Source organism: Eretmochelys imbricata, chromosome 10 (assembly GCF_965152235.1).
Source record: "Eretmochelys imbricata isolate rEreImb1 chromosome 10, rEreImb1.hap1, whole genome shotgun sequence".
Lineage (NCBI taxonomy): Eukaryota > Metazoa > Chordata > Testudines > Cheloniidae > Eretmochelys > Eretmochelys imbricata.
Genome location: NC_135581.1, coordinates 76,707,062 through 76,731,936, shown reverse-complemented (window position 1 = coordinate 76,731,936; position 24,875 = coordinate 76,707,062). Strand labels below are relative to the sequence as shown.

The window sequence follows — 24,875 nt, the reverse complement described above, 5'->3', positions numbered from 1 at the left end:
GCTGATACTAGAGCCAAGCTTCTCATCTTTTTACCATTAATGTGAACGACAGTGAAAAGAAATATAGCTTTTATTTATTTATTTTAATTTGTGTGGGTGTGGGTGTGGGTGTGTGTGTACAAACATAGAACCTTCTATTCAAATCATCCACTTATACAGGTTGCAGAGCAGGGTGGACGTTTCAGAAAATGTGAAAGATCTAAAGACCTTTCTTTCTTGGATTTTTTTTTTCTCGGATTCAGAAAACTTTTCTGACATGACAGGTCATGCAAGCGTATAGTGGAAATCAGTATCCCAGTAATGTCCATTGATCAGTCGTGTTAATGGTAGTCAGAGTGCATTTCAGGCCTGGTGTCAAGATGCAACGTACTCTTTTCTGCTGGTTCTCTCACATCTCCTGGGTTCCTCCTTCTCTCACACATCACATTCAAGATGCCTCTTCTTACCATCAGGGCCTTTCATACATCTGCCCCTCCCTGCTTATCTGCTTTTTTTATATTATTGCGTTGCCGCTGCCAACTATCGCTCTTCTGTCTATTTCTCACACAATGGCCTTCATGCGTTCTCGCATGCTGCATGGAACGCTCTCTCCAAACTAGACTATGAGACTGCAGCCCTGACCTCATTCAGCTCCTCTGTCAAGACCTCCTTATACCATGAAACCTTTGGGAAACTGCCAGTTGATTGGGCAAGGTGGAAGCTCAGCAGGGCTTGCCGAAGTATACCATATTCTATTTATTTGTATGTTCTTAAAAACAATGAGGTGACTCGCTAATCCAGGCATGCATGTAGCTTGACTGGTATAGCAATGCACTGGTCTATTCCTCCCTTGTACGTTCCTCGTTTACTGTACCTGATCTATTCCTATGAAAAGAAATGTGTTTAAATGATGCACTTTTTTTCATGCATCTGCATTCATTGATCTCTTTCATGTTTCCAACCCCCGTCCCCCTTCATATAGCGTCAATTTCTCCTTAAAAAATAATAGATCAAAAACCAACCAGATGCCTCTGGATTCACATTAGAGAGACTGACTGAGCTTTGCAGTGTATCCCATAATGACAGCTGACCTCTCCAGAAGCAATAACCGCACTTCTTGGCCTTGTGATTGCAGCATTTGATGTGTGCTGGGCTGTGGTGCCTGGTGGAAGGAGACACGTCTTGTAAAACCAAGCTGGATCCCCCGCTGGATGGCACAGAATGTGGGGCAGACAAGGTAATCAAAATGCTCCGCACTTGTTGTGCTTTTTATGATGTTGTCTGTGGACTGACGTTTCCAGGACGTGAAATATTTACTTATAAACCCATATTTTGTTCTGATTGATTTGTACAAACAGCTGGATTAAATGGCATTAAATTCTTTTTCTTTTCTTTGATGCGTATTGCGGTAGCCTCTGGAGATCCCAACAGAAATCAAGGCCCCAGAGTGCTATGTACAAATATAGAAGAAAGGATAGTCCCTGCCCTGACGAATGTACAGTCTAAGGGCCACCTGTAACTCATCGTGTAGTAAGATGCTCTTCAGTTCCATTCATTTCAATGGGACTCTTTGAGGAGTACATTACTTTTCAGTGTGAGTTAGAGCAGCACAATCTGGCCCTAAACTTGAGATATGATGTAACAGGTAGGTTTAAATAGACAGTTTGTGGGAGGAGGAGGAAGGGCAAGAGTAATGCCAATACAATTATGCAATTACATAGGGTAGCTCATAATGAGTTCCAATTCAGTTAGGTTTCTTTTCTTTAAGATCTCTGCCTAGGAATATTTCTTGGTTTAGTGGGCCCTGCAGACTGTGCCAGGTGGCTAGTGCATATTTGGACTTTCCACAGCTCAGAGTGGTGGAGAAAATGGTTAATGGAAAAGAAAATAAACACCTGTATTAGCAGGTCTCTATTGCATGTCAGTCATTACCCAAAAACTTGACTTCATTAACTGTCAGTAGATTTTAGACTTGAAATTTCACCGTATGCTGTATGTTAAAGGAGAGTAATTTAGGGAGTTGTTGCTAAAGCTGGAAACTATGTACCTTTTTTCTGGTTGCATATGAAAGATACATAAATCAATTAAAAATTCTTTGGTACTTACTGTTGAGTGCACGTGGTGGAAAGAATTTTAGCCTGTGTGCTTTTGCTGAATACATTAGCTCCAAATGTTTCTTAATTGTGTACACTTTACGTGGCTTGCTTAGCAATATTTATTGTATTACATCCCAGATAGATCGAGAAAATGGACCAAATTCAGCCCTTAATTACAACCCAATGCAATCCTGTTGGAATCACTCAGGTTATATAGGAGTGTAACTGAGTGATGATGATGTATGTGCAGTAGGAACCATTGTAATGAAGGTGTTGTGTTTGGATACAATTTCTTGAACCCACTTTCTTCAGGGAGTGAAGATTAAGTTCTAGTACCTGAATGAAGTTTACAGCTGATAGTATGTAGATGACACAACAATTAGGGGAGAGGTAAATGATGAAGAGGACAGGTTACTGATAAAGAGTGATCTCGATATCTTGGTAAATTGGGAGCAAGCAAACAGAATGCATTTTAATACAGCTAAATGTAAATGTATTCATGTAGGAACAGACTGTAGCTGATACACAATGGGGGACTGTATCCTGGGAAGAGCTAACTCTGAAGAAACACGTGGGGGTAGTGGTGGATAATCAGCTGACTATGAGCTCCCAATCTGATGCTGCAGCCAAAAGGCCCAATGAGATCTTTGCATAAGGATGCATAAACAGAAAAATCTCAAATAGGAGTATAGAAGCTATTTCATCTCTGGTTTTGGCACTAGTGTGACTACAGCTGAAATACAGTGCCCTGTTCTGGTGTCCACAATTCAAGAAGGATGTTGATAAATTGGAGAAGGTTCAGAGAAGAACTACAAGGATGATTAAAGGATTAGAAAACCTGCCTTAAACTGATAGACTCAAGCAGCTCTACATAATTAGCCGAAAAACAAGAAGGTTGAGGGATGACTTTATTACGGTCTATAAGGACAAATACTTAACAATGGGCTCTTCAGTCTAGCAGAGAAAGTTATAACCTGATCCAGTGACTGGAAGTTGAAGCTAGACAAATTCAGACTGAAAATAAGGGGCGGCTAATTAAACATTAAGCAAAGGTCATGGTGGGTTCTCCATCACTACCAATTTCCAAAACAAGATTGGATGTTTTTCTAAATGATCTGCTCTAGGAATTATTTTGAGGAAGTTCTGTGGCAGTGGTTCTCAATCTGTAGGCCGCTTGGAGCCCAATCAGCACGCAGCTGCGGCCCATGGAACATCCTCCGGCCCATACAGGTAATATATGTACTGTGTGGGTGCAGCCCACATAACACACAGGGATCTGCATATGTGGCCCACAATGGCAAATAGGTTGAGAACCACTGTTCTATGGCCTATTATAGAAGAGGTCAGACTAAATGATCCAGTGGTCCCTGCTGGTCTTGGAATCCATTAATCTGTGAATTACTGAGGTAATCGTCTGTGTTATTGTGCAAGTTACAACAGAGGGCTCCATCCTGCAGTCACTGTAAACCCTTTTGGTTTACATTGGTTGAAGACAAAGCTCAGTTTTCCACATGTCTCTCCCTTTTTTCCAGCCGTAACCAAAACGTGTCCTGCTTTCCTTAGTTCTGAAGCTCCAAACACTTGCACACATGCGTGATTGTATGCTTGGGAATCCTCTTATTAACTCCATGCACAAGTGTCTGTGGGATCAGGGGCCTTTGCCTGTGCTGTGCTAACCTCATTGTGTTTCAGTGGTGCCGAGCTGGGGAATGCGTCAGTAAAACTCCCATTCCTGAGCACGTTGATGGAGACTGGAGCACGTGGAGTCAGTGGAGCATGTGCAGCAGGACGTGCGGCACCGGTGCCCGATTCAGACAGCGGAAATGCGACAATCCCCCGTAAGTCGTCTTGTCCTCAGGATGCTTTAACGCGCGGTATGTTGGGAAACGTTGCTGCAAGGGTGGCAAAAAGGGGTCAGGCCTGGGGTGGGCAGCTAAACCCAAGGGCAGTGGGGACCATCTCCGGCGTCCTACTGCCCCAAGTCAAACACAGACATAACGTGAAATGAGATGCTGATTGGAATGAAAATGAAACTGTATTTCCTCTTGATCAGTGCCCAGGCTGGGTCAGGGCTGAGCTGGTGTCCCAGCACCAGACTGTGCAGAGACCTCTCCACACAGACCAGGGTCTCTGCTGGGAGAGGAGTGGAGATTGGATGGGCTGAGGGGAGGGACGAATGTCTGTTCCCCCATCTATAAAATGGTCATAGTGATCCTTAGCCCCCTTTGTAAAGTGCTTTGAGGTTTCTGAATGCAGGACTCAGATTGGGCGGGGGACAGATATTCATAATATGATGGTAGGTGCTGCGTGGCTCCACTCAATGGGGTTTGAATATCTCCATGGCTGGTCCTTGGGCTTGCCACCTGTTTGAATCAGGAAGATAAATAAGTGATGACATCTCCTAAACACCAGCCACTTGTGGGACCAGAATGAGTCATCATCTAGAGCAGTGTTTTCAATCTGTGGGTTGCAACCCAGTACTGGATCACAGCATGTAAGGCGCTGGGTCGCCTTGCTCTGGTCAGCACCGCCAACCAGGATGTTAAAAGTCCTGTCAGCGTGCTGCCCGGCTAAGGCAGGTTAGTGCCTACCTTTTCTGACTCCGCACTGTGCCCCGGAAGTGGCCAGCAGCAGGTCCAGCTCCTAGGCGGGAGGCCCATAGGGCTCCATGCCCTGCCCCTGCCCTGGGCACTGGCTCCGGCCAATGGGAGCTTGGGGGGGGGGGCGCCTGCGGGCGAGAGTCACGTGGAGACACTTGCGTGCCTCCTCCTAGGAGCCAGACCTGCTGCTGGCCGCTTCCAGGGTGCAGCACGGTCAGCGGTGCACCCTGGCTGCACCGCTGACCGGGAGCTGCCAAACGTAAGTCCATGCCTGTGCCTCAATCCCCTGCCCCACCCCTGAGCCTCCCCCAACCCAGAACTCCTCCCTGCACCCCAAACCCCTTATCCCTGGGCCCACCCCAGAGCCCTGAGCTGCCCCCCAAACCTGGAGCCCTTCCTGCACTCCAAACCCCTCATCCCCAGCCCAGAGCCCTGACCCCCTCCCGCACTCCAACCCCCTGCCCCAGCCCTGAGCCCCCCCCCCCAACCTGGAACTCCTTCCTGCACCCCAAACCCCTCATCCCTGGCCCCACCCCAGAGCCTGCACCCCCAGTCCAGAGCCCTGACCCCTCCCGCACCTCAGAGCCCCCTCCCATACCCTGAATCCCTCATCCCCAGCTCCGTTGGGTCGCGGACATCAACAATTTTCTTCAACTGAGTCCCCAGGAAAAAAAGTTTGAAAACGACTGATCTAGGGGATGTGGTGCAGATCTGTGACCCTCCCTCTCCTTCCTTGTATGAGGGATAAAACAATGAACAGTGTTGCCATTTAAATGATCACTGCTCGGCATCTGAATCATAACCTCTCACTGAGATGGGTGGGGCAGTTGGCATAGCTATTGTTGAAAGCACTCTGCAGAGTCAATTCTGTTCCTATGTTGGAGGGCTTCTTCACAACCAGGAGAGCTAGAGACTGATATTTTTTTTAAATGAAACCTGAAACTGTGGACAGCACAACAATCACTTCAGAGAAACGCTGCTGAGCTGCGATTGCATTTCTGTAAAGCCCAGGCTTGATTTTACTTTCTACCTTTTTATTCTACAAGAGACCGGTGTGGCTTCTTTGTTATCAGCTGAAGCTGGCTTGAAACTCTCCTTAACCGTACTGCTGACAAAACCTAAATCCATTCATTGTCTCACTCATTAAATTACAGGGTTTGCAGCCTCCGAGATTGCATGTTGATTTTAAAATTCTTTTGCTCATAGACATTCTTGGTGGGGAACACACATGTGATCGTCTGTCACTTTATATTCCTGGCTGCATCCCGTGGTCTTCTGCAGCTGGTTTATTCACTGTCCAAAAATATTGGCTAGGAGATTTATTTGTTTGTGTGTGTGTGTGTGTGTGTTCCTGCCAGCTGACATTTGAGCCAGTGGGGGACACAGTATTTTTTAAACCAGTTGCTTTACTTGCTTGATTTGGCTTTTGACTTCTACAATTTGTGTGACTGTCTGCAGGAATTACCTACGACTGGTTGCATGGTAGGGCATTGTTACCCAGGCTGCACATTCTAATTTTAGAGCTCTGCTGTCTTCCATTCTTGCCCAAAGCTTGGAGTGCCTTTGTGTGGAAGAGCGGGGGGATCAAAAACCAATGCTGAATTAGAGTCAGGGAGTGATCTTTACCTCTGCCCCAGCCCCTTTATGCCGCCTAAAAGGGTGGAGTGGCATAACGGAGTCCTAAAAGCCCCAGTTCCAGCTGTGGGAGAATTCCCTTGGTTCAGGACTATGGAAGACCGCCATGAGGCTGGCCATCAAGGTCTGGTTTAGGTGTGTTGGGGGCTGGAGGGGCACGGCAGAATGGGTTCACAGCATACAGTGCTGAAGCCTTTATGGCAGTCCCACAGCCCGTATGACAGCCCTGCTATTGTAACTTTGACGGGCCTCTAAGGCTGTCTAAATTACACCTTGGGCCCCTTCAGCCCCTAAAGCAGCTGGACCCTCCCTTCCCCTGGCCAGTTAGAAGGGCTGCACAAAATCTGTCTGGAGAGGTGGAAATGTCATGGCTACAGTGTCACAAACTGTGATAAGCACAGAAAGGGAAGCAATCAGCAAACACATGAAAATAATTTGCAGAGAAACAGGAAGGGATATGACTGTATGATCATTGCTGGGGTTTTTTTTGTGTTTTTTGTTAGTTTCTTTTGTTTTTTATGTTCAGCAGTGAAAACCCCCTGTGCGCATATGCCAATGGAGTTGTATTTTTAGAATCCGAGCATAATTCAGTTTTATATAAAGGACATGAGTTTCTGAATTATATATACCTGGATACTGTATTTCCTACCTCCTCAGGAACACAAACCTCAGCACGTAAACAAACATGGGTTCTGTCTAGCCCCATTACTGTGGTGTGTGAGCCCCCTATATAGACATATTTTTTAGAACGAGTTCAGGTAGGAAGGTAGTTCCAGGTTGTTAAACCAAACACAATGCTGTTTAACAGATACAAGATAGAAGACAGATTTTCATTTCAGAACCTGCGTTTTGTATGATTTGCCAACAGTATGTAGGTAAAACACATTAGTTCTGTATACGGGTAGATCAGACTAGATTAGATTAGACTAGGTAACCTTTGTGTTCTCAGCGACAAGTGTTACTATGTAACTATGTAATATTTTTTTGAAAACATCTTTAAAAGCCCCATTGTGGTTCGAATTTCACCTTTCTTAGCCTACTGATGTCTTGTAATGACCTGAGAAAGTTGTGAACCCAGACTCAAGCTCCAAAGAGTTTTATTAGAGATGGGCTGAACTGACAAAATTTGGATCCAGATCCAGGTTTCATTCTCAAAGTTGATTTGTGGCTCTAACCTGGCATCACTGTGATGTTGCCGATAAGTCACCATGGCAGAGAGTCTATATTAAAAAGCAGTCTTTGAAATATGTGTGGGTATGTACCTTTTGTGTGTAGGATATAATTTTGTATGTTGTATCCAAAATCAGGCCCTGAGCAATGTTCAGTTGGGTATTCCTAACTCTCTAATTTTTTGAAAAAGTGATTGGGCCTCCAATATAAATATGTGTACATACGCAGATATATATATGTGTGTATATCTGCATACACGTATGGTGTGATTATGGCACAATCCCTATATGAGCTTGCGTGGAGAGAGAGTTTTGCATATGTTATAAACTGTACATTACATATACAATAAAATATATTTAATATGCGTCCAAAACCAAAGCTCTCACCCATGCTTTCCTCCCCTGATGCATGCTTCGGAGACACCTGTTGATATAGGAGCCACTCCATTGTGGGAGGCACATCCATTTTATTCCATAATTAGAGAGGCAGGCCCATGCCGCCAGTTACATTCAGCCATACAGCATGCTTGTCTTAGTCCCTAATTCTGCAAGGTGATAACCTCCCTCAACCCCCACTCACTTCGTTTGGATTTGGGGAAGCCTAGGAGGTGCTCAGTACTTTAGTGGATCTAGTCCTTGCTATATTATAATGCCCATAATAAGGGCTGCTGGCTTTAAATTCCTAGCAGCAAATTCATAAAAAAGTGTCTCACGTGTTAATGAAATCTTAAGATTGAAGCCAGAACCACTGTTAAGAGTACAGTAAATACATGGCCTGCTGTGTCTGGCTTACTGCTGCTATAAGTTCTCTCTCTCTCACACACACACTCTCTCACATACACACTCACACTCTTTTTCTCTGTTACCTTACAGAATAGAGTTTGCTGAAACCCAGTTACTTTGTGAAAGTGAGATTCCTGAAGTAGGAAACTCTGCTTCGTGTTTCTAGACACCAGGTCTGAGTGTCTGCAGCACCCAGTATATGTTTAAAGAATTTAAAGCTCCAGACACAAGTCTTCCCAGAACAATTCTGAGTCAGTCCGAGCACATCTGCTCCCTCTCACGTGTCCTGTGCTACAAAGCCATGAAACTATGGAATTGTTTCATAGCTCATCAGATCCAAATTTCAGCAGTCTACCTCCCAGGCATACAGAACACCACAGCCAATGTGCTCAGCAGAAACTTCTCCCAGGATTATGAGTGGGAGCTAGGCACCTAAATTCTCCACAGTATATTCCTAAAGTGGGGACTGCCCTAGGTGGATCTCTTTGCTATCTCCAGGAATAGGAAGTGTCCCCTTTTTGGTTCAAGAGCAGGTCTGGGCCACCACTCTTGAAGAGACACCTTCCTTCTATCTTGGAAAAAGGGTTTGTTCTATGTGTTTCTCCAAGACCGCTGATACAAAGGGAGATTAACAAGATCGGACACGACAGAGTCAGAATTATCCTTATAGTGCTGACCTGGCCGAGACAAGTTTGGTATCCTTACCTGCTTCACCTCGTTGTCCAACCGTTGTTTGAGCTCCCGACCATTCCTCATCTCCTGTCACAGGATGCTGGTCGGGTGCTTCATCCCAACCTAGCAGTTTTTCATCTCAGGGCATGGCTCCTAGATGGTTTATGGGGTTACATTTCTCCTGCTCTTTAGAAGTACAACAGGTGTTACTGAAAAGTAGAAAGAGATCAGTCTGCACTACTTACCTGCAGAAATGGAAGAGATTCTTCCATTGGCATTGTTGTCACTGCCTCCTGCTTGATCTGGTGCCACTCTCAATCATCCTGGATTATGTGTTGGATCTAAAGAAATTAGGGTTATCATTTAGTTTGATTAAGGTCCATTTGGCCACAATCCTCCAGTAGAAAGATTCTCCATATTTGCTTATTTGGTATTGTCCGTGGTTATTAAGGGGTTGGGGATTCTCTGTCCACAGATGAGAAATCCTGCCCTGAACTGCAACTTCAGCCTGGTACTCTTACCTTTGATACCTCCATTTGAATGAATGGCAGCCTGTTTTCTGTTGCATTTATCCATAAAAATGGATTTTTTGGTCCACATCACATCAGCCTGTAGCGCTGGGGAGATTGGAGCCTTGGTGGCAGATTCCGCCCCCCTTTATGGTGTTCTTTAAGAACAAGGTCTCTTTTCATCCCCACCCTAAATTCTTACCTAAGGCTCTATCAGAGTTCCACCTTAATCAATCCATTCATCAGTGTTTATCCCAAAGCCACAAAGGCTTTAGGGCCTTCAGAGGTGTTTGGCTGGAGAAGGAACTGAGGGCGGGCTCACCCGTAATATTTTTTTTCAGTGATGAAATAAACATTAGAAAAGAATACTTTTATGCTGAAAATAAAAATTGCTACATTTGTTCCAGATGGGGGTGGGAGAATGGGGTGAAAACCTGTCCTGAGAAGTGTGGAGATTGGGGAAAAAAATACAGAGAACTATTTGTTGTATTTCAGTGTATCTTCTCTTTGTGATCACATAGCATAGCACCATGCATACTGTTCTTGCTGTATATTTTTGATTCCCTGTTTCTCAAGGGGAAAAAGTGCTTAAAAGAGAAGGAAATGATCCTTCAGAAAGGATGTGATAAATGACTGTATTATAACAAGAAATCCTCCTTTGTGTTTAAGATGTTTTATTTATTAAGGGCAGGTGGTAGAGAGGTGCCTCACTATTGTGGATAGCCCTGTGAAGCATCACACTGAGGGATGGGCTGAGAATTGATTTGGGTATGGCTGATCATTCCCCTACCAGTCTACATGTGGGCTATTAATGACCACAATGGACCAGCACCTTGGTTTTACACCTCATCCAAAATACGTACAGTATGGGCAGCATTATATTTATGCCTACAGAGCACATATCTCCAAAGACCTTGCTTTAATCTGGTTTCCAAATGGCTGTTTCTGATGAGTCCGTTAGATGTGAAGCATAGAGCTAAATTCTGTCTAAAGGTGTGCTCTCAAAGCTTGTGTTGCCTTCAGTGGGAGCTATTTGAATATCTGAGGGCAGAATTTGGCCTACCATAAGTAAGTGTGCAGTTGGGATCTCTGAGGGGAATGGCACAATATATTAGCTTAGATTAGTTGCCTTGGACAGAGAAAGATAAGCAACAATGTACCTGTGACTACCTGTGCCTCTCCCACTTGATAACTGGTCTGTCTTCCCCATTATAGCCCTGGGCCAGGAGGCAAGAACTGCCGGGGAGCCAGTGTGGAACACACAGTTTGTGAAAATTTACCCTGCCCTAAAGGAGTGCCTAGCTTCAGGGACCAGCAATGCCAGTCTCATGACAGATATACCAACAAGAAGAAAAGCCTCTTGACAGCTGTCATCATTGATGGTAAATTCACCAATTTTCTATATAGTTCCTCACCACTTTTTTCCCGTGGTTTTTCAGCCCTTCTCGATTGATCCTGCTGGCCCCCATTTGTCAGCGGAGACAGCTGTGGTGTAATCCCCATATGGTAGATCTGAAGGGCAGTTAAAGGGAATTCCTGATTCTTATGACCATCTTATCTCCCTTGTTTTTAGCCTGTCAACAAGATCTGTTGGGCAGGCCAGTTCTACAGGCAGCCTTGGGATGTAACCACAGCACTTGAGAGACTGGGAGAGGTTATGGAACTAATTAAAATGTCCCCATCTGAACAGGCAGGTACCATGGGAATTGGAGCTTTCTGATGATTTTTAACATGAGGAAATAGAAGCAAAATAGGGAACTGAAAGCAAGAAGGAGGATTCACGTTGGGATGTTACTTGCATGATTCCTTGCCCACTTCAGCATGTTTGTACATCTACTTGTATTTAAGTTTGTCATTATTCTGAAACCATTTTCCTTGGCAAAGTCTCGATACGTGCTTGGGCGGACTTAAACAGTCATTCTGAAACGATTAGGTTATATGAAAGATGAGATTCACTAAGCTGGTTTCTGGAGAAACAGGTGCCTTTTATCACCATCTGCTGATAAATGTACAAGGCCACACTCGTGTGAGCTGATCCTCTCAAGGCCATACTGAAATGGTGCAGAGCAGGGTTTTTGATCAACACTGAGTGTATGTCTGTACTGCAGCTCCTTATTTCCAGCTCGCGCTAGCTTTGACCGAGTTAGCATGCTAAAAATAGCAGGGGTAGCCTCAGTTTGCCCCCTGAGTAGAGTCCTATCTGAGACCCTGGGTATGTACTTGGGTGGCTAGCCTGGGCCACAGCCACGCTGTTATTTATAGTGCACTAGTTTGATCAAAGCTAGTGTGCATACATCTATCCAACCTGGAAATTACACCTTCAGCTGCTGTGTGCCCTTACACATCTGGCACCTTCTGTCCCCTTCAGACGTTAGCACCCAACAAATCAGGTCTGATGCACAGTGCTCCAGCACTTAGAGTCCCCCAGTACTGCTTGCTGTGCCACCAGGAAAAGGGATGTTTGTGCCAAATTTGGCCTGTCCTGCCCAGAAAGCAATGCTGCTGAGCTGTTTCTATGATAGCAGTCCCTCAGCTGAAAGCCAGGCCTGCCCCACAGCACAGCTGAGACGCCTGCAGTGGGTAGAAAAGGTTAACACTGGACATCAGCTCACATATTTCAGTCTTGGCTCATTTCTCATCAAAGCCAACAACAGCAAACTTCCTTCATGTTATCCCAGCACATGAAATTACTTATGCAAAAAAAGTCTGCAGAAATGTGCTGTATTATTCGCCGTGGACCACAATCAGCTCTGGTGTCAGCAGTTCCAAAGGAATTGCAAACATTTACGCCAGGACTTAATTTGGGCCATAGTGAATAATATAAAATTTCTGCCCTTTATTTCTTTTGTATAAGTAAGAGATGCTCACACCCAGCCCCAATGGGGTTTGTTTGAAAATGATTACTCAGTTAGGCGGGAGTTTTCCAGTAACTCTAACTGAGTTAGATGCCCCAGAACAATTGAAATTCTATGGGATTTGGGCACCTAACTCCACTTGATGTTTTTGAAGGTCTCATCTGGATCCCCCATTTATTAATTTATTTTTAAAACCCTTTTCTAGCTGAAAGCTGCCTAATTATATTAACAGTGTCGTGCATCAGAAACATATTGCAAGTCCCTTCTTCTCACAAAAGAAGGCAAGGAAAACACCACTGATGGGGCTGTGGGGGGGAGGTACTTCTGGGTATCGCTACTTGAAAATAAGACCTGTGACTGCCCAGGCCAGCTATCAAGCAACCTAAGGAGGGCAGAGGTGACAGTGGATTGCAAACCTTCTAATCAGTAGGGGAATAGCAGATGCTGTTCCAAAGCTGTACTGGCTACTTGGAGTCCTGATCTTGCAGGAGGTGCAGATCCTCCTGAACAGCACCCAGCACTTTGCAGAATTGGGGCTTAGCTAGGGACTTTTCAGCTCAGGGAATATGGAAGAATTCTTCTTGAAGCGCATCCCCACGTCTTTGAGTAAGAAGTGATTCTCTTCAGTAGTTTCTCTTATAACGACTTGTCTAACCTCGGTGCATCTTCTAGTCCTATCCTGGTTCTCCTATTCCTGCCCTTGAGAGTTTTTGTTTATTACCTACTCTCTCACCTTAATTCCTATAGGTCTGAATCCAGTGCCCATTAAAATCACTTGGATTCTCTAGTGGGCCTTGGATCAGGCCTCTAGCGTCTGTCTGTTTCTTTCCTTCAGTTGCTCTTGGATTTGATGCTAAAACCATTCCTAAACAGGTAGGACATGTTCCAGTCCCCATTCCTTCTGCTCTGACACTGCTGTTCAGTATCTTCCCCATTTCTATAATGTTTTCCATTGCTCAGGGCTGGATACAAATTCCCAGATGTCACTCTGTCACTACCTAAAAGTTTCAGAGAAACATCTCCTTCCACCTGTACTTGTTAACTCCAGGGTCTCCTAGGAATTTTGCTTTGGTTTGTTACTGCTGGGCTGAAAGCTGTTCGCCCTCCAGGTATTCAGTTCCTGTTCCAAAGTCTTCCGTACAGGTTTAGACTGTCTCTGCCTTGCTCGCCTCTCTGTTTATTTTAGCTTTCTTCCTTTTTGCTGGCTGCAGTATGGCTCCTTGATGTCTCCTCCTTCCTTGTCTGCTGGTTTAATCTCTACCACCCCCACAAACAGAGCTTCCCATTGCTAGTATATGCATGCCCTGTCTGTGCAGATGGAGCCCATCCCACTTTTATAGGCCTCGTTTGTTCCTAAAAACTAGCAAATACGCAACCTGCACTGCAGTACCAGTAAAGCTAACAATTCATTTGTATACACCAATTTTTCAGACACTCATTCAGTTTTGAACCTTTTTGCCTTAGACCTAGTCCAGATAATGGTTCAGCTATCACAGTCATTCAAAGAATTCAGCCCCAGAAGTACCTTTCTTCACCTGACTTCCTCTCGTAGTTTGGTTTTCAGAGCTTCCTATTTAAATCCCTCTCAGTGGCTCCACTAGACTATTTCCTCAACCCCAGTTCCCCCCAGGAGCTTGTCCACCTGATTATTATTATTTCGGCACCCAGGAGGCTAAAAGTATTGGTCCAGCAGCCTTGGTTCTTTGCTTCTTTCTGCTCGGATACACGTACAACGTGCCTCCTTTAGTCTCTTGCAGAAGTGAGAACCTGCTTAACAATTTCACTGTGTGGTTTTACCACCCTTCTTGGCCACCCATCACTTCCATTTCCCTCTTCCATCCAGAATAATCCAATTCCCATCAGCTACTCTGCATTATGCAGTCCAAACCCTTCTGCTGTTGGTCTGGTCTCTCTGCAAATGGCTCGTCTGTGAATTTCCCATCCTCGTGAGCGTTGCAGGCTGACGGGCCGTTTTCTCTTAGAATTGGTCTTAGCTCTTAAGCTCATTTAATGTACTGACATCACGTATGGTTGCTTCCTCTCTACTTCTTCTCTGAGGAAGCTCCACATCCAATGCTACCTTACAAATCGTACAAATCACAGGATTCCTTGCCATTTTTACTCACACCATGCTTAATGCATAGGGCCAAAGAGGTCCGTGGCGTAACTGTGTTGCTTTCAATGAAGTTACAGCGGAGATAAACACGGCCCAAAGTCCTTCCTAATTTGTAGTTTAAAAAAGAAGTTGATGTGCAGAAGCAGTGAAAACCTCAGTTACAGTCATCTGGACAGATTACAGATTGCTTTCCAAGCCGTTGAGACAGGAACTGGTTTTACCCTCAGTGGAGGCAACCAACTCCAGAGTGGAACCTAGCACCGGTTTACTTTGGGCATGGTGACATTGCAAAGCCGCTTAGGACAGAAAGTGAAGGAAAATAGCAAAACTTTGTGGAAAGAGCTGTGTGTTCTCGGTTGATCAACGGTGTTTGGTAATCATGGGTGTGACACACAGGACCACTGGGGGAGAGACTGAACTTTATTTCCTGGCCTCAGTTAGCTGACATGGGTGCCAGTATCCACCGACTAACGGTTGCTGTTGCAGTCAGATCCTCGGATTTATGTTTCCTATAACAGACGGCACCCTAGAACCCTGGTGCAACCCAGATGCCACGCTGGGCTCTCCCTGATGCACCCTAGATGCTGTGCTGGAGAACAGTTTGAACGCTGATGCATAGGGGAAAATGTCACCCATTGAATCACTAACATGACCTCCTGCAGAACCCTGGGGGAAGCACTCTCATCTACAGGGCAACCTGTCTCCCATTTGACTGGGGGTAACAGGATAACAGAAGAGCTCTTGAGCTATTTGCACTGTTAAGTTTTTTTGAATATATAGGTTTTTTTAACAGTGCAAATAGCTCCAGAGTTCTTCTGTTATCCCAACAGTGCAAATATATATAAAAAAATCCTTATGTTTTTCCTTCCGCGGAAGCAGCCGTCGTCCATAAACCGTTTAGAACATTTCACAAGCTCTTTTCAAGGAAGCAAAATAACAGATGCCGGGAGTAATTGCAGCCTATGAAATTGCAACTCGGCACTTCTCAAAGGTTCCTGAATAAAAAGGCTCTGCTGGCAAGGCTGCTTCTGAGATATATAGTCCCCGTGCTTTGGCTGTCGACTTCCCTGAAATCCATCATCACTACCCCGCTCAACAGTGCCGTTGCCATCCTTTGTGAATTCCTCGGCTCTCATCACACAGTAATAGGAAGGGTGTGCTCCGGGTTTTTTTGTTTGTTTTTTAAAGGGCTGCCGCTGCCTTTCAGGGGTTCCGTTTCCATTGATGGAGTCAGCACCCCAGCTCTCCCCAAGGGGACAAGGACTTCTATTAGGGAGCATTTGCAGAATAATATTCAGGATACTTGACCCATTTAGGCCACATGAGGAGCTAACATTTTTTATTCTCCTCTTGCCCTTATTGCTGCGGCTGCCACATCAGTCTGGCTTTAGGAGCAGCCAGAAATCAGCTAGGGCACTTCTTTGGGCCAGCAGGGGCTGTGGGTGCTTTGGATGCTCCATGAAGAACCCCCTGCATTGGAGCGCCCGTCTCTGACCTGCACTCCCAGAGGTGTTGGCGAACACCTGAGGGAGCTGCCTTCAGCAAGAGGGGAGGGATATTGCCATTCTTGGGCCTGGTGGCAAATTAAGGTGGGAGGAGCTAAAAAACCAAAAGCGTCTCAGCTGACTTGAGCAGGGTTGGTTCTGCTTTACAAAGGTGCAGAGGAGCATATGCTCCGATCCTCTGCCTGCAGTATGGTTCCTAATGTACACTGGCGTACCTTAATACGCTATGGAGAGGATGGCTCATTTGAGCTAAGGCTGTGAATTAGAAATATCTCCCGCCACGTGGTAGAGGAGGCACTCGGAGTTGTTCACAGCTGCCGGAGCAGAGGCTGTCCAGGAACAGCCAGACTGGCACTCCCTTATGCAGGCCAGTCCTTGTGCAGCTTTTGCAGAAAATGATATCAAAATCCTGCAATTGAGAAATTTGCTTTGATTTGAGAGGGTAGTGGGGGGAAGGCAAGGACTTTGAGCACTGATAGGACACACCTAAGATAGGTGCACTTTGAGCACTGATAGGACACGCCTCCCCAAAGCAAGACTGCTGGGCAGGGTGCAGGTTGGCTTGGCATTCTTGGAGTGCTGACAGGTCTGGTTTACACATATAAAAAACTCCAAACCACCTTCTCCCGTGTCTTTCTGGATCCAGGCTTCCACACAGTGAAGGTTTCTTGAGCATTAGAATAGAGACAGACCTGAACCAACCTCTAGCCAGCCCTGATTCTCCGTTGCATTAGAACTCTGCTCAGACATACTAGAGAGATGGGCTGCAGAGAAGCAAGTTCTTGATTCAAGGGGAATCTAGAGCAGGAAGGGACCTATACAAATGGCCTTAGTGTATCAGAGAACCTGGCCTCCTGTCTCGTAAATTGAACACTACCGAGCTCTGGGGAGGATGCGGACTTTGGTATAGGCCGACGCCGACATCAGCATGTCAGTAGGTTCTTTCTCTGGGTATGTCAGTGCTGCAGTCATAGGCTGTGATGGCCGCCTGAATTGATGTACCCAAGCTAGCTTTAATCTAGCTAGCTCGGGTCCCAGAACAGTGAAACTAGGGCAGCACAGGCTTCAGTCCTGGCTGTACAAACCCACCCGGAGCCCTAGGTAATTGCTTGTGAGCATAGCCTGGGCTAAAGCTCACCCTGCAGCTTCCTTATTCCAGGATCCGAGCTAGCTCGGGTGTGCTGCCTTGAGCTCCAGTCGCACCAAGTGGTTGCAGTATAGACATACCCTTTGATACAGTCTGCGTGCAGCAGAGAGCAGGAGTGAGCTCTGGAAATCGAAACAGCTCGCTCTGTTACTCTGAGAATATTGCAAATACATACAGTGCGTTTCCCAAGAGCCATGGCACCTGCTGTTAATTATATATTTTGAGCCTTTTAGTCCAGTATTCGTCTAGTTCCACACAGTTCCTTCCAAAGTAAATGTCTAAATATACGATATAATATCCTATTACTAGAATGGGCAAATAATGCAAATCTTTTCCAGCAATATATGTTTGCTTTCTAGCAAGCTAGTTTGCTGGCAGGAAAGCAAATTTTAGCCAATATTTGTGCAAAGTGAGTTTTAAATTTATGAACACAGATGTTCTCACTGGAAACGTGGCTTCAAGAGTTACACTCAGTCAAGAAAGAGAAACAAATCACGCGATCGATGTGTCCATTTAGAACTAGCTTGCACCGCTTGAATTTTGTAAATGAAATGTTCACAATGAGCTGCTTGCGCGCATTCTAGAGCCCAAGGATTGTTCATTGGACTTATGCAGGGAAAGCTAGAAGACAGAAAGAGAAGGAGAAATTTGTAAAGTTACTCATTCAGGTCTAAAATGACAAGTATTGCCACTGATTCAAGTCTCCCATACCTCTCGCTTTTTACCCCTTTCTGCATCTTCAGATAAACAGTGCATCTTGGAGTGGGAGAATGATGGGCTTGAATGGAAACAATGGGTCAAGCATCCTTAAAGCTAAGGCGGTTAGAATCCGAGCCCGCTTATAGTTATCGATAAATATGTACTTGTCTGTGTTGTTGTGTAGAGTCCATGTTACATAATTACTATATTCATGCATCTTGTTCCATCAGACATTCTGGTGCTCTGTCTAAATGCTGCGGTTGCTGCTGAATGAAGTTGCCGGTCTTGTGTATTTTTTTTTCAGATAAGCCCTGTGAACTCTTCTGCTCTCCTCTGGGGAAGGAGTCCCCTGTGCTGGTGGCAGACCGGGTTCTTGATGGTACTCCATGTGGGCCTTATGAGACTGACCTCTGCGTACATGGCAAGTGCCAGGTGGAGTAACTTTCTATTGTTCATTTTCCAAGTATTTCTATTGTCCTGGGCTGTGGAGAGCTGTGTCGGTTGTTTACGATCAGACAGCGTCACTGAGGGTGGCTCTGAGACTGCCTGTGAAATAACTATGTGGTTCTGTTTAGCAAAAGCAACTGCAAGAATTTCCTAGTCATGTGTTTTGTTTAAAGAGCTATGATGAATTCCTGAGCTATAAGACCATGCCACTGAACAGCTGGAGATGTTTTAGGATGTGATCCCGTCCCGTCTCGTCATCAGATTGGTTGTGTTTGAAGGGACAGCTAGTGGGTCATCTCGTCTGTTTAGCTCCTGCATTTTGGCTGCTCACTGGAGGAATCCTAAGTGCCACGCGCGGGATTGAAATGGCCACAATCCTGTTGTATAGGTCTTATGTTATTGACATCTCGACCTTTTCAGCACTTCCACAAATACCAAGATGGGTTTACAAAGCAAATTGTTTATAAAGCCTCAGAAAATTGGAAGCATAGACCCAGAGGCAGTGGGCTGGAGCACGGCCCAGCTCAGCATGCTTCTGTGGAAGGAAACTGTGCTGAGTGCAGAAGGGCTGAGAGAAGCTATCCTCAGCCCCATCCTATGCTTTGGGGGCTGCTGACCAGCTTGTGCCTGGCTACTGCAGGCTATGGATGGGAATAGTGGAAAAGCTCACTTCTCCCATCCAGTGCAATTCAGCTGTGCGAGGGCATGGCCATCTCTTCCCTCCCCCCGCCTTGTGGGGGGGCATCGGGAATTGAAATAGAGTGTGGGAAGGGTGGTGGTACTCTTCCAAACTCTGCCCAGAAAATAAGCTCCGCCCACTGGAGGCACCAACATGAGATGCCGCTTTTATGCCAATGTTCAACATATGATCATCCATGCTCTGCTGGGCTCTTCGGGCTTGACTTCCTCTTTGCGGGTTGGATGCCCTGCCAGTGTGTCCTTAGGCAGTGAGCAGTGGTGTCTCTCAAGCCCACTCGCTTTGGCACCAAAACAAGCTGTCACTCGGAGCAGATTCTGTAGATCTTCATAGTGTGATCCTTTGTCTCCTGTCTTACCTGCTTTGATGAGCAGTGAAATTGGTAACAATGTAGGCTTTTAAAGTATCTTCATTTGCGTTAGAACCCACTGAAAGGAATGGGGCTATTTCCCACCTTTTGGACCTGTTGTTTCAGGCTATTTGCAGGTGGTTGTCGTTGCATTTTCTCACATCTAGGAGTTTAGAGTGGTGGGTTTTCTTATATGAAAAACTGATGTTCTGAAGAAGAAGAAGAAAGCAGCTGGGAGCGATGCAGATGCTACTATAGTGTACTACTGCATCCCAGCCAGAGTCTAGCCGTAATTAGATACCCACCACAATGGTCTCCTCTGCAGTGTGCATGGGTCACAGAGTCCTTCTGTGTGGACCCTACAGCACGGCAGAAACTCTTTTATTTCTTCTCTGTTTGGCCCATATGTGGGCTTGAAAGTGCATTTGGGATTCTCCTGTCAAGTAACCGGGATGAGGGTGGTCTAGCCTCGTGGCCAGAACGGGCAGCAGGCCTAGTGGCCAGAGCCAGTCACCAGAGCCAGGGTTCAAAACTGGAGGACGGACTGGATACCAGAGCCAGGGCGTCGAGCTGGAGTCCGTAGTCAGGAGCCACAGCTGGGGGTCAAAACTGGAGGTCAGGAGCTTGAGCAAACAGGGTATCAGGCAAGGAGGGGCTCGAGGCAGGGACAGGAAAGAGGCAAGGCAGGGTGCAAGGCAGGAGCAGCAGGAATAAGGTAACGCAGGCCCAGTGGCGGGCATGAGGGTTGAGAAACCAGCGAGCTGTTGCTGGCTTAAGAGCTGGCGTGCTGGCCTCAGCAGCCAGTCAGATTACGTGGCTAATCAGACAGCTGCTGCAGACCAGCTGTCCTGATGAGGCTGCCTGGAAACGAGCTCTGCTGCAGGCCCTGATTCCTGACATTGCCCCAGAAATTAGACTGGCCAAAGACCTGTTGAGTCATCCGGTCCGTCCCCAGCCAATGCTGGATTGTTCCTTTCACATCGTTCGCCAGTTTATCTGGTCTAGTTTTAAACGTGCCAAGTGATGAGGCTTGCGCCTTTTCCTTGGGAGACTATTCTGCCAGCTAATACATCGGCTGGGACATCTTCCCTGATGTTTAGCCTACACCCGCATTGACTTCGGCGGAGCTATGCTGATTGTATGCCAGCGGAAGGTCTGGCGCAGTAACCTGGGCACCAGTTCTAAGCTCCGTCATGTATTTCCTAAGATGTAGTCCTTTAGGGGCACAGCACTAGCTCATTCGCAGGAGGGGCGGCTCCCCTGACTGCACTCCCTTGTCCAGCCTGCGCAGAAATGGGATAACCGCCTGGTGGGTTCCGCTCACACTGCCACGTTTCGACCTTGCCATGTGGGTAGCACATGCAGGGAAGTTTCCTGCCTCTCTCTGCCAAACGGCCCTGAGAGGGACATATTTAATACAGCCCTTCTCTTTTACTCAGAGGAGGAATCAGTAACAGCGCCTTGCTAGGGAACCAGACATGGGGCTTTATTTTCTCTCTAAATTAGTTACCATGTGGTGCCCTGGTCAGAGGCAGGTTCATGGTACATCCCTATCACGGATTTTCTTTCCTTTTCAACTACCTCCAAAGAAATGCCATTAATAACCTTTTATAATAAGGCCAACTGTGCACCTCCCAGATGCATGCTGATGATCACTGTACTGGCCGAGCCAGCGTTCTACTTAAGGCTGCTCAAAATCAGCTGTGAATGCTAAATCAAGTGTTTCGGCAAAGTACGTTTCCTTCTTTCCGGGAGTAGAAGCCTGCTCCCCTCCAAATGAAATTCTTTCTGAGCGCAGTCGTTTGGAGATACATCATGAAAAGTGAATTACTCTTCAGCTCGGGGGCAGCTGTCTTAAACTGTGCGGAGAGGCGATGACAGCTGCAGAACATTCAGTCCGTTTGCATCTGGCTCAGAGAAAATGCATAATGATGGATGCAACCCGGGAAGACTTTAAAGCCTCATGAACTCCTTTGTACTGGTCTTCTGTTTGGGTAGCTTAGTGTAATGAATTGCTGAACATGACAGCACATATCACTTAGAGGAGATACTCAGCTAACTAGCTGCCTGACAAAACAGTTTAGTATGCTTATTAATTTACTGGTCACATACGGAATGTACAAAGCCTTGAAGCAGGCATTGCAGGGGACCTGATGAGAATAGTAAGTTGTGAAATGGAATGCAGGTGCTCAGAGATGTATTTTTCATGCTGTGTAATGCCTCTGTAGTTAGAGGCTATAGATGGCAAGGATGACACATTGCCAGCGTAATGTGCACATTTTGAGGAACCGTTGTCTAGAAGAACAGCCCAGGAATTCCAACAAACAGCCCGTTTCCCTGTTTCCTTCAACAGTAAACTCTCCTAAACAAATCTCATCTTTGCTGGCTACAAAATAAATTCAGCTAGAGTCAGCAAAGTCGCTCGCCATGGAGGAGTTTTTGAGATAGGGAGGGAGAACCACATCACATCCAATAAATCTCAAAGTATCTCAGCACCCATTCTGAGTGAAAGCCTAAAACTCTGTTTTCATTTACATTTTATTAATGCAGTTGGCTTCCTTTGATAGAGGCAAGTTAATTGGATTCAAATCTGAATAATAGAAAAGGAGCATTTTTCTTGGTCAGTTTCACCAAAATTAAAGGAAAGCCATCATGAGTAAGCATGTGTCTACACTGCAGTAAGACACCTGCAGCTGAGCCGTGCCAGCTGACTCAGGCTTGCAGGGCTTGGGGTGTGGGGCTGTTTAATTGTAGTGTACACATTCCGCTTGGACTGCAGCCTGAATTCTAGGACCCTCCCAGCTTGCAGAGGTCTAGAACCTGGGCTTGAGCCCGAGCCCAGATGTCTACACAGCAATTAAATAGCCCCGCAGCCCAAGCCCCATGAGTCCAAGTCAGCTGGCACGGGTCAGCCATGGATTTTTAATTGCAGTGTAGACATACCACCCACTACCAGCAATGCCATGTAGGATACTGCCAGTATCATCTGAAGGCTGTGAAGTAAGTGAATGAACACCATGGTAATACAGTAGAAACCTCTGGAGCCATAGATACACTACTAGTGTGTAATCACCATGGTATACACCAGTGGTTCTCAACCTATTTACCATTGTGGGCCAAATATGTAGCTCTCTAAGTGTTATGTTGGTCACATCCACACAATATATATACTACCTGTACGGCCCTGAGGATGTCACATGGGCCGCAGCTGTGTGCTGATTGGGCCACGGGTTGAGAACCACTGGTATATCCAGCATAGTACCGGCTTCTGGAGCCAGCAATATAAATGAAGCAATTGAGAACAAAGGGGTCGGGATTCACCTACGTGACAACAGACGGATATCCATACGTAACAGACACACCTGCTCTAATTGCTTTCCCAATTCCAAGTTTGCCTTCATCCTTTCTAAAGTGCTCTTCAGCAGTCCTGTGAAGCAGCAAACTTGGCTCAGCATCGGCGTATTTGGTAGTAAACTACAGACACCGGCAACCTCTCTGTGCACTCCATCTCTGCTCCCATTTTCCCCTGCTGCCCTCCCCTGCTCCCTCTGCTCTTCCCAGACCTTTCCTCTTTCTGCCCCAGTGTCTCCCTTTTCTGCTCTTGCCTTTGTGCCTTCTCAGGAGCAGAGAGCAGCTGGACAGAAGTTCTCCAGCCCCTCTTCTGCCAAATTGTCGCCTGACCTATGGATTGTATATTAATGATATTGATTGTATAAGAATTTCCATGTAACACTCTGGGGGTTGGTAAGTTCTTGTCCCAAGATCAGGCCCAGTACTGTTAGAATTATTATTCAGTTGGGAACTCCAGTGTGCACAGTTGCAACACTCACACTTAGGAAAATCCATCTGAATTTGAAATAGTTTTATTAATAGAGTTAGCAGAGTTACAAACACTGCAGCCCAGTAAGGTAGATAGAGATAATACAGCACATGCATCTGAGCATCCGTATACTCACACCATCCCTTGCAGAACAACTTGAAGTGTTAGTCATTATCTTCCTCCTCATCTTCTCGGTCAGCATCACTGATGGTCGTCTTCCTGACTTCTCCCAAGAGCTACCTCTCCCAAAACACGCACACTGGGATACAGCTTTCATAAGGTGTTATACTGATAAGAGTATTGTATATTCAGTAGGAGTTTCATCCCCTTTTCCTCATTTATATTTCCTCACCCTACTAATATTGGGGTGCCCTTCTCCCACAGGTTACTAGTCCGCTTACCTCAAGCTTATTAGCATATATGTCAATTACCATCGTTTTCTTGTGGTCAGACATCTGCCGATGTTCCTAACTTTAAAATATCCCAAGCTGGTATTAACTAGCATCTTGTAGTAACCTGTCAGCAGTTTAGCCATTGCAGCATTCTGTCTTGTGATATCCTGTGGTCTGGGCTTACTCCTAGTTAACTATTTATGCTAAGGCTTTTGGGGTCTTATTCCTTGATTAGTTTAGCAAAGCTTTTGTCTTATAGGTCTTGAGGCTTGGCTCATTGCATTACCACCTTAACGTATGCCTACGTCATACCTAGCAAATACCTGTACCTATAGGCTACAAAATCAGCGTTTCTCTCATCCTTAAATTCCCTTCCGTAAAACCCACCTTCTCAAGCAATCCCCTTCTTTCTCTCCTCAACAGTCATGACACACATGCCTTTCCTGAACCAATGTCCTCTGTCTCATTTTGTGTTTTTCTTGTTGTAGGAAGGTGATAAAGTCTTTGGGGGCAGAAAACAGGACTTGGGTGCAGTTTTCACAAAAACCTAAGTGCCCTTTTGAGAAGTGTCTTCAGTGGGAGTTGTGTGCCAAAACGCCACTAAAAAGCTGGCTCTTGGGCACTTAGGAGCCTAAATCTCATTGTAAGTTAAGCGGGATATAGGCTCCAGGGTATCTAAGGCACTTTTGATACTAGTATTTGGGCTCCTAAATCACCTAGATATTTTTAAAATTTTACTTATTTAGCCAAATGCTCAGGTCCAGCTTTATTCTGTCCTGACTTAAAAAAATTCTTTGTGAGTTTGCCTGGCTTAGTGCTAAGTAAAAAACATAGTAGTGACCTCAGGAGTTGTCTTAAAATCGAAGAGAGCAGTATAAAACAGTGACTGTCTAGAAATGTTTTATAGCACTGATGAATGCAGTTGCTAGCAATGTCTCTTTAGCAGACTACAGTAATTGTTCAGTGTGTATGCAGGGGTTTGCCATTTTCTGCTGGAAAATGCATTTAACCTGCTCTTAAATGGAGTCCCTTCTTGTCGTTGTGTTCTTGGCTGCTGCAAATCGGTACCATTCTGGATATCAGCAACGGTCTCAGGTGCCTGTGATAGTGAATAAAGTCAGTGTAAAACTGCAAACCTTGCACATGGTACCTAGCGTTCTAATTAGCTGGCTTTCGCTGCCGTACTTCAGGCTGTGTTGGAGATCGCCTGGAGATTGTATATGAGAGTGTAACCCGAATCTCAGATTGCTTTTGTGTCATCACCTTTTCTTTCTTTAAAGCAACAACAAATCTATAATAAGATTCCATGAATTGTAGAATTCATAAGATTTTGGTTCTGTCTGAACTCTCTGCTCTGTGTGTCCTTGCAGGAAATACAATAATGGGAGCGCTGCAATCTCTGAAG

At 45.7% G+C, this 24,875-nt stretch overlaps 1 protein-coding gene across 1 annotated transcript in view; it reads left to right on the top strand.

Moving 5' to 3' along the window:
* ADAMTS17 (ADAM metallopeptidase with thrombospondin type 1 motif 17) overlaps nt 1–24,875 on the top strand; it is a 251,846-nt gene that overhangs the window by 135,230 nt on the left and 91,741 nt on the right. The window contains exons 11-14 of the mRNA XM_077828766.1: nt 1,115–1,216; nt 3,768–3,913; nt 10,659–10,825; nt 18,070–18,197. Coding sequence (XP_077684892.1) covers nt 1,115–1,216; nt 3,768–3,913; nt 10,659–10,825; nt 18,070–18,197 — 543 coding nt within the window. The remainder of the gene's footprint in view (nt 1–1,114; nt 1,217–3,767; nt 3,914–10,658; nt 10,826–18,069; nt 18,198–24,875) is intronic.